This window comes from Octopus bimaculoides, chromosome Z (assembly GCF_046866305.1).
Source record: "Octopus bimaculoides isolate indiv1 chromosome Z, ASM4686630v1, whole genome shotgun sequence".
NCBI classification, from domain to species: domain Eukaryota; kingdom Metazoa; phylum Mollusca; class Cephalopoda; order Octopoda; family Octopodidae; genus Octopus; species Octopus bimaculoides.
Genome location: NC_142944.1, coordinates 11,907,829 through 11,917,828, shown reverse-complemented (window position 1 = coordinate 11,917,828; position 10,000 = coordinate 11,907,829). Strand labels below are relative to the sequence as shown.

The 10,000-nt window shown below is 37.0% G+C and overlaps 1 protein-coding gene across 1 annotated transcript in view; it reads left to right on the top strand.

Annotated features, from left to right (window-relative positions):
• LOC106875212 (uncharacterized) overlaps positions 1 to 10,000 on the top strand; it is a 188,616-nt gene that overhangs the window by 84,925 nt on the left and 93,691 nt on the right. The window contains exon 2 of the mRNA XM_089365498.1: positions 8,986 to 9,101. Coding sequence (XP_089221624.1) covers positions 8,986 to 9,101 — 116 coding nt within the window. The remainder of the gene's footprint in view (positions 1 to 8,985; positions 9,102 to 10,000) is intronic.

The window sequence follows — 10,000 nt, the reverse complement described above, 5'->3', positions numbered from 1 at the left end:
GAAAGGTAAAGTCGACCTCGGTGGGATTTGAACTCAGAATGTAGTGACAGACGAAATACCGTTAAGCATTTCGCCCAGTGTGCTAACGATTCTGCCATCTACAGAATTACAAAAATAGTTTCAAATTTTGCCACAAAGGCAGCCATTTTGTGAGAGGGGGAAATGTCGATTACATCGCCTCCTCCCGCCCCAGTTTTTCACTGGTACTTAACTTATCGACCCCCAAAAGGATGAAAGGCAAAGTCCACCCCAGCGGAATTTGAATTCAAAGCGTATGTATATACATATATACGACGGGCTTCTTTCTGTTTCCGTCTACCAAATCCACTCACAAGGCTTTGGTCGGCCCGAGGCTATAGTAGAAGACACTTGCCCAAAGTGCCACGCAGTTGGACTGAACCCGGAACCATGTGGTTGGTAAGCAAGCTACTTACCACACAGCCACTCCTACGCCTAATTACTACTTTTTTCCTTTTTTTTTTATATCAGAACATAAAGAGTCGGGATAAATATCACAAAGCATTTTCCTCCCCCGATGCTCTACCGACTCTGCGACGAATAATCATCTCAAATTTCGGCGTTAGGCCACCATCTTTACAAGAAGGAAGTTAGCTAATACATCGATAGGAAATATGTAATAAAAAAAACAACATTATCTTGGTCCAAAACTCCAACGATTTGGCTAGATTGCTCTTTTTCCAACCTGCTCACTCTGGTTATGCTGACGTATCACCCATTAGCAGTATGAATAAATTAGGTTGGATAACAAATTTCGTAAATTAGTGAGTTATGAATTAATGACATATGAACAATTGAATTTATAAATAACGGCAAATAAAACATTTGCGAATTCACAATTCTCCCAAAGTGTGCGCGCGCAGGGAAAGCAAAACACACATAAGCTAAAAAGTATGATGACCAGAAAATTGTTGGTCAATCCCTGGAGGGTACTGATCTATCAACAGTGACTGCTTCGTCATTATATATATATAACGGACGGAGATGTACTTGCATAGCAAGTGACCTGATCTGAGATCAGGTATGCTGAAACAAAAACAATTGCAGCGTGGAAGGTGTTTATAAGCCGTTTAAGAAACACACAAAAACTGTTAGATTCACTTCAACATTTAAATTTAATTTGCCAAAATATTTTCGTCGCTTTGAAACCGCGACCTGTTCACTGACAAAATTCTGTACTGCATCTATAAAAATATATGTTAGCCTTCCGCCATTTTTAGGCTGATATTATCATTTGAGGGGTGAGTTGGTTGCTACTTTTAGCACAGATTGAGTGTTCACATGAAGGCTCCCTTGTCTCACGAACTGTAAAAGCTAACAAACCCTGCAAGTAGAAAAGTCTTTGTGATGAGGGAGCATAATGCAAGCGTAGCTTGCATTTGCTGGTTGGCTGGTTGGTCGGCTGGTTAGCAGGCTGACTGACTGCCTAGCTGGTGCCGCATAGAATGCGACAGTGTCAGAAAAGGTATTTCTTTTCTTTCAGGAAGGTTCAGAACAACATTCAGTGCGAGAGAATTGGATCGATAAACACATACGTACACACACACACACATACATACATACATACATACATACATACACACACACACACATACATATATATATATATATATATATATATACGCACATACACATACATGCAAGCTTACCTGTGTAGCAAATAAATAAATGAAAACGGGATTAGGTAAGGAGAGAAACTGTTGTGTCGTTACAGGTAAAATGTGTGTGTGTATGTGTTGTGGGGGTACGAATTATTCTGCCGGTTGTTTTAACATCTGTTTTAGGTAGAAAAGAAAGTAAAAGAAATAATATAAAGGAATTTTTTTGTTGTCTTTTAGTATAAAAAAAAAACAAACAAAAAAAAACACACAGAAAAAGAAAAAATAGAAAACCCCATAAAATGGAAAGCATTTAAAAGCATTATCTATTGACTTTGTTGTCAAGTGTGATATTATCCGGGGAAATGTGAGGATCCCGATATCGGGGAGGAAAAAACACAAAATAAGGACGAGCAAAAAGGGTTGGTTGTGGAAAGGAAAAATAAGAAATTGAGGATGTGTAGTAGTAGTAGTAGTAGTAGTAGTAGTAGTAGTAGTAGTATTAGTAGTAGCAGCAGTAGTACTGATGATGATGGTGGTGGTGGTAGTAGTAGTAGTAGTGATGGTGGTGGTGGTAGTGGTAGTAGTAGTACTGATGATGGTGATGGTAGTAGTAGTAGTAGTAGTGATGGTGGTGGTGGTAGTGGTAGTAGTAGTACTGATGATGGTGGTGGTAGTAGTAGTAGTAGTAGTAGTAGTGATGGTGGTGGTGGTAGTGGTGATGGTGGTGATGGTGGTAGTGGTGATGGTGGTAGTAGTGATGGAGGGTGGTGGTGATAATAGTAGTAGAAGTAGTAGTAGAACTAATAGTAGTAGTAGTAGAACTAATACTAGTAGTGGTAGTACTTATAGTAGTAGTAGTGGTAGTAGTAGTAGTAGTGGTAGTAAGAGTGATGGTGGTAGTAGTAGTAGTAGTAGTAGTGGCAGTAGTAGCTTCTCGTTTGTTATTATTGCATATGAGTAGTTGATGTTAGTAGTTATAGTAGTTTTTGGTTGATGTAGTTAATAGTTGATATGGCGGTTGAAGGACACGCTTAATATTCTTCCAGGAAGGTTCAGAACAACATTCAGTGCGACAGAACTAGATCGATAAACACACACAAACATATACACATATATACAAGCTCACCGGATCTAGTTCAAAACGGGGGCACCAGTTTTCATTAATGTTTTACGTAGTGTTTTTGGTACCGAAAGACTTTCAAACTTCGTATACTTATCTATTTTGTGTTATAGAACAGAAAAAAAATTTTGTATTCGGATTTATTTCATGTAAAAAATTGTCTTATTTCGATAATTTCAACCAATCACTGACAAGTATTCAGCTGTTTACACTTACTCCTTTGGCACTTTAAGCGGTGTAAAGCGTATTTAATCTCCATTACTTCTGACATTTTGCAGAGGCAACACACGTGTGTTCGTGTTCCCTAACCCTAACCCTAACCGACTTGCTCCTTCCCTCAAAAACCATGCCTTGTGCCTATAATAGAAAGGTTTATTAGCTTCTGCCAATATGCTTCAGCCATTTTTTGACAAGGAAATAATAATGTTATCACCGCGAGAATCGTTTGTTTACGTAGTCAGCACTTAATCTTTACGGCTGAATGGACGTCAGTCATTGGTTGAAATTACAGAAATACGACAACTTTAACATGAAATAACTTGCGATGTACGTTTTTTTGTTAAGAAGACTAAGAGAAAATGATGTTTTATATGACACATTCTACCAGTGTCCCAAGTTTCAAAGTGTTTCGTTAAGAAAATACTGGTGCCCCCGTTTTGAATAAGATCCAGCTCACCTTTGAACATCTTATCTTCTATGTTTATCTACGACTATATTGTCCTCAGTGTACTTCCTTTGTTAATGTGGCTGAGCAATAGTTCTCTGACTTCGTGGTGCACTGGAGATCAAACAGAAATAATTTAGTGCCAGCACTTTACACGGAAATCTAAATAACATAAGCTTTCCATTTTTTTCTTTTCATTTTTTTTTTTCCTTTTTAGACTTTAAAACCGTTTTTATTTTTAATTTACCTTATTAATCATACATGTAGAAAACAAATTTATGAATTCGTTTTCATCACACATGCACACACATACACTCACGTGTGCATGCGCAACACGTGCATTAGTTAGCATTGTCTAAAACGTTAAACTATATTCTTAAAAAATCTGCGATGCTGAAGTACTCCTTGGTTGTTATTTGATAACAACTGTCGTATGATGCGATTCAGGATATTTAGTTGCTATTTCTAGCATCTAGATCGATCACGTTCTCTATTGTTTCTTTCTTCATCGATCTGCTGCTGCTCCTAGTATTTACCCTCAGTTCATTTCTGATAAAGCACTTATGATCAAAAGCGTTCCAGCTGTGATCATTCCGTCTTTTTCCGATGTGCAAAGAACCTGTGATGACATTACCCAAATACATCCTTAATAAAAATACAGTGTAATTTGAGGAGCATTTGACTACTCTTTCTACTATTTCTAGCACGTTGAACGATCTCTTAGAAGCATCGGTGTAAGCAATGAACCCCTTTCACATATAGTAATTAAAGTAGTTCCACCTGAGAATCGAAACCGACATCCTTGTCCAGTCTGTTCAGCTAGCGACGATGTTCATGTCTAGATATTTGAGAAGAATAAGTATTTGGCATTTTGTGATAGTAATGACACAAAATCAGAATTGGTAAATCACCGGGAAAAAAATGCTTTACTGTGTTTAATTTGATTCTTTGAACTGTATTCATAATCCGTTGGAGGCGCAATGGCCCAATGGTTAGAGCAGCGGACTCGCGGCCAGAGGATCGCGGTTTTGATTCCCAGACCTGGCATTGTGAGTGTTTATTGAGCGAAAACACCTGAAGTTCCACGAGGCTCCAGCAGGGGGTAGTGGCGAACCCTGCTGTACTCTTTCACCACAACTTTCTCTCACTCTTTCTTCCTCTTTCTGTTGTACCTGTATTTCAAAGGGGCCAGCATTGTCACACTCTGTGTCACCCTGAATCTCCCCGAGAACAACGTTAAGGGTACACGTGTCTTTGGTGTGCTCACATTAATTTCACGAGCAGGCTGTGATCAACTGGAACCCTCGTCGTCGTTACCAACGGAATTCCACGACGATTCATGATCCATCGTTCAGCTTGTAACCGTCATCTGGTTTTGGTTGTCTCTGGTTTAGTTCGATCTATAGTAAGCATTCGGTCTAAGTCTCTGGTGTATTTCGATCTGTTGTTAGCATTCGGTCTAAGTCTCTGGTTTGAAGATAAATCTCTTTCTCTACGATCATTCTAGAAGGCTCACAGAAGTATGAGGACGATAAAAAAAAAACCCTTCATTCTCGCCAATGTTAGACGCTTTAATAAACACCATTTCCTCATTAGGAATCTTTTGAATTCGTCACGGAATTCAAGTCTCAAAAGAGATGGCTTTTTAAAAACTTTCCTTTACCATTATATATTATTTGTGGATGGGTTTATTTATACTTTTTGACCTGACTGTCTTAGTATAATCAGTTCTGAACAAACCACTGAACAAGAACGTTCCAGCTATGACCAACCCGACAATTTTCTATTACAATACTAACGTGTGTATACGTTTGTGTGTGTGAATAAATCTCCACTCTCCACTTGTACATTATTTACAATGGATGGATAGGTGTCCTCATCTTGATTGTTATCACAATGTTTTGGCTGATGTACTCTCCAGCCTTCATCAGGTGTCCTGGGGAAATTTCGAACCCAACCCTTTATTTGACTAATGGGGTACTCTGGTCTCATTTCAAAGGTATTTTTTTGCTGATGTTATTATTTATTCAAGTCACTAACTGGGATTGAACCCGGAATTTTGGAGTTAGTTAGCCCACGCTCTTAACCACTACGCTATATGCCCTGATGAAGGCTAAAGAGTACATCAGCCGAAACGTTGTGGTAACAACAAACAAGGTGCGGACACCTATCTGTCCATTGTAAATAATGTACATAATTCCTCATCTCTAAAATATAAAATAGTACTCTCCTCTTGAGTTTCAATTATATATACGTATTCGAAATGCGGAGTAGATAAAACAGTGGACAACTGAAGAAGGGATTGTTCTTTATGTTGCCTGTCTCGTTTTTCTATTTGTTTCTTTCGTTGTCCGCAAAAAAGTTTGTTTTCCATGTTTTTGTATTTCATGTTGTCGTTTTTCATGCTGTTTACGATTTTTGATGTTCTGAACCCATATATGCATGTGTACATATATATGTAAGTATGTACATATGTATATATATATATATATATATATATATATATATATATATATATATATATATATATATATATATATATATATATATATATATATATATATATATATATAGATATATATATATATATATATATAACTAGCTAACCGATGTGCTCTTTCTTTCTTCATATAAGGTGACAAGAAGAGATTTGAGTGACATTTGGTAGCTATCTGTAGTACTTCGATGAAATAAATTGATGCTGATAAGAATAAGTACATGCATGTGCGAAAAAATTAATACTTTTTTTGTAGATCGAAAAAAGTCACCTTCAGAATTGATTTTGATATCAATCAAAACTAAACTCTTGCATAAAACCAATATTTCTCACTGAAAATTTAGTAACACTAGTCGCAAAACTTAAAACAGGTGTACGCACCCACGCAACAGTATATCACACACAGATACACAATATGTTCACAAATGTTCATCACACGAATACATGCTACAAGACACATCATACATCCTACACACGCACTCCACAAAGTGTAGTCACACGCATATCATACGCAATCACTTATATTTTGTGTGTAATGTGTATAGGCAGAAACGCGTACAAACATCTATGTACATCTTTCCTTTATGTATTTTCCCTATATATGTGAACATTTTTAAATTGCGTGTTGATGTGTATAGCCTGTTGTTACGTAACGTTGTTAGACATCATTATGTATGTTAAATAGTAAAAAAGCAACGCAACGCTATGCGTATAATTATACCGTCAACTAATCCAGCTGAAGAAGAAATCCGTTGTTTGCTTATAGAAAACTGAACCAAAGAACAGCAATTATATCTCAATAGGTTGAATAAAGTGTCGTACAAGTTAGTATTGTGGTACCGTTCTCTCGCATTGAGCTTCGGAAGAATGGAAGGAGGTTGTTGGTTGTAAAAAAGGTTTTTAATTTAGCGATTTATGTTATCGATTATGTGAGCGTGTATATTTGTGTGTGATAAGAGAAACGCGTGTGCATTATTGGCAGTTAATATGCATAAATGTGTTTTAACTGTTTTATATTTTACTTGTTCTTGACATCAGACTCCGACCATGCTGGGGCACCACCTTGAAGGGTTTAATTAGACAAATCGACATCAGTACTTACTTTTTAAACTTGATACTTATTTTATCGGTATCATTTGCCGAACCGCTATGTTTGCAGGGACGTAAACATACCAACACTGGTTGTCAAGCGGTGGGCTTGGGGTGGAGTACTCCAACACATTTCTCTCTCTCTCTTCAATATATAAGGAAAAACAAAGGAAACAGATTTACATAGCTGTTTGTATGCATGTCTGTCTATACACATTACAGACAAATATATACGGCGATTGCGTAAGATGTGTGTGACTGTGTGTGTGCGTGACTGTGTGTGTGTGTGCGTGACTGTGTGTGTGCGTGACTGTGTGTGTGCGTGACTGTGTGTGTGCTTGACTGTGTGTGTGTGTGTATGTGACTGTGTGTGACTGTGTGTGTGTGTGTGTGACTGTGTGTGACTGTGTGTGTGTGTGTGACTGTGTGTGTGTGTGTGTGTGTGTGTGTGTGTGACTGTGTTGAGAGATAGATTTACAAACACAAGACAGGCAGGCAGAAAGACGGACGGATATAGATGGATGGATGAATATTAGATAAATATGGATAGAGAGAGAGTGAGAGGGAGACCTAGTTAGCTAGATACATACATGCATGCATACACACACATACATGTATACACACACATACACGCACGTGGGCAGAGAAACTAGAAATCTTGCAAAATGAATTCCGTTTAAGATTAGGACATAGATACTTTACTCTGTAGACTTTTATTTATTTGTTTATTTATTTTGCTGCTAGGAAACTTATAATGAAAACTTCTCCGTCCGTCTTGTTTTTCTATATCCATGACTACAATATTTAAATTAATTCTCTTTTTTTTTTCTTTTATCTTTTTAATGATAAGAAATCTTGAGATATTTGGTTGGTATTTCTAGCAGGTTCATATATTAGATATAGGGTTTTATTCAGAATATGTTATATCTGTTTTGTGTTTAACCGCTCTTACGCATTTCTGACAGTCTTAGCTAATACCGGAAATATGTTGCCATGTAGTACAGACTACTTATGGCACCTATAGTACCTTATTTTAATACGTAATGTAAACTTTGTTTTTCTCGATCAATATTGCAGAGACGTTTTGTCTTAAAAGATATCTTTAAAAGCAGCATAATTACATTCGCTGTCACTAATATAAATTACCCAGTTTTTGAAGCCATGGCAATGTAAAACTCTTTCTCTTAATATAAACAGATTAGTTAATTATCTTTATCGTTTTATCTTCGACTTCAGTCATTGGACCGCGGCCATGCTGGGGCATCAGCTTGAAGGGTTTTTAGTCGAACGAATCGACTCCCAGGTTTTTGGGTTTTTTTTTTTTTTTGTAAAAACCTGGTACTTATTCTATCGGTCTCTTTTTGCCGAACCCGCTATGTTATGTGGACGTGAACACACCAACAACTGTTGTCAAGTGGGGGACAATCACAAAGACACACACACATAGAGATATACATACGTGTGTGTGAGAGTGTGTGTATGACAGGCTTCTTTCAGTTTTCGTCATCCAAATCCACTTGCAAGGCTTTGGTTTGCTAATAGTTGCATTTGGTGTTTGTCCGTGATTTCAAGTAGTCAATCTTGGAAGGTTTCTGGCTACTTTCACTTTCGATATAGGTAACGGCAAGTAAATTAAGAATATTGTAATAGGATATTGATACTGGATCATGGGGAGGATCATCCATTTACTGCATTATTGGTTGCGAACAAGCCAGAAAACAAAAATTATACTGAGTTAGTAAAATAATTAATAGTATTTTTTTTTCTCTCTGAGTTCGAACATTAAATCATGCTTAAGTACGTCAGCCTATCTGTTAATGTGAAAGTACGCCCGAAATATTTCTACGTAACTTTTACATGGATATAAAATGTTGAATTAAAAATTCTTTTCATAATGATAAAGTTTATATTTTCCAATGTGATTCGAACCTAAAATATTTTGAGTTTTCTTAAATATTTTTATTTTCTTCTATTTTTATTATTATTATTATTCTAGGGTTAGCGGACAAAGATGTGGTGAAAAAGACAAAAATATTGAACATACTTTCAGCAGCATGCGTTTATTCAACACCGTTACATGACCGAGTGTTAGAGTCACTTGAGTATTTCAAAGTAAGTGGAGTTCAATTTTATATATAGGTATAAATCTAATTACCAGACAAATACTAATTTAACACGATTATATCATTTTGACAAAATTAATTCAACTTCTTAAAACCAAATTAAAATAGAAACGAAGAATTTTACCAATCCATAGACTTCGGTGATAAGTCTCATTATGGAGTTTTTCAATCAATCTTTTATTTTTTACTTGTTTCAGTCATTGGACTGTAGCCATGCTGGGGCACCACCTTGAAGGGTTTTAGTTGAACAAATCAGTCTCAGTACATATTTTATTGTTTCAGTCATGGGGCTACGACCATGCTGGGGCAACGCCCTGAAAGGTTTTGCAAGTGAATCAACCTCAGTACTTTTTAAAGCCGGACACTTACTCTACAGGTCTCTTCTGCCGAACCGATATATATATAATGCAAATGATATATGAGCATCTACATGTATGCATACATATATGCACATACCTACATCTACATGTATATATAGATGCATATCCGAGCACAGGACGTCAGAAAAAGGAACGGGAACAGGAAGCACAAAAACGGACTTTGTTTACAGACAACAGAAGGAACACATAGGAAAACAGACGAGCCACTTATGGAAATTTTCCTTCAGCAGCTGCCTCTATTCTAAACTAGGCGTTTCGAAGATAAGGCAGAACGCGATCTTAGAATAGCTCTTCCTGCGAAGTGAATTAACCCACTAAAAAGAGGATTCCAAGGTAGCAAACACAAACCAAGACAGGAAAAATTAGACAGTGAAAACAACATTAAAGGCCGTACGCGATGAAACATCGAACGCTGTGATATGACGAAGCTGGACGGAGAAATAGTAGTTTCGTCTTGTCTTTATGCTGGCTGGAGTGAGAAAGGAAGAAGTGACCACAGGTCACACAC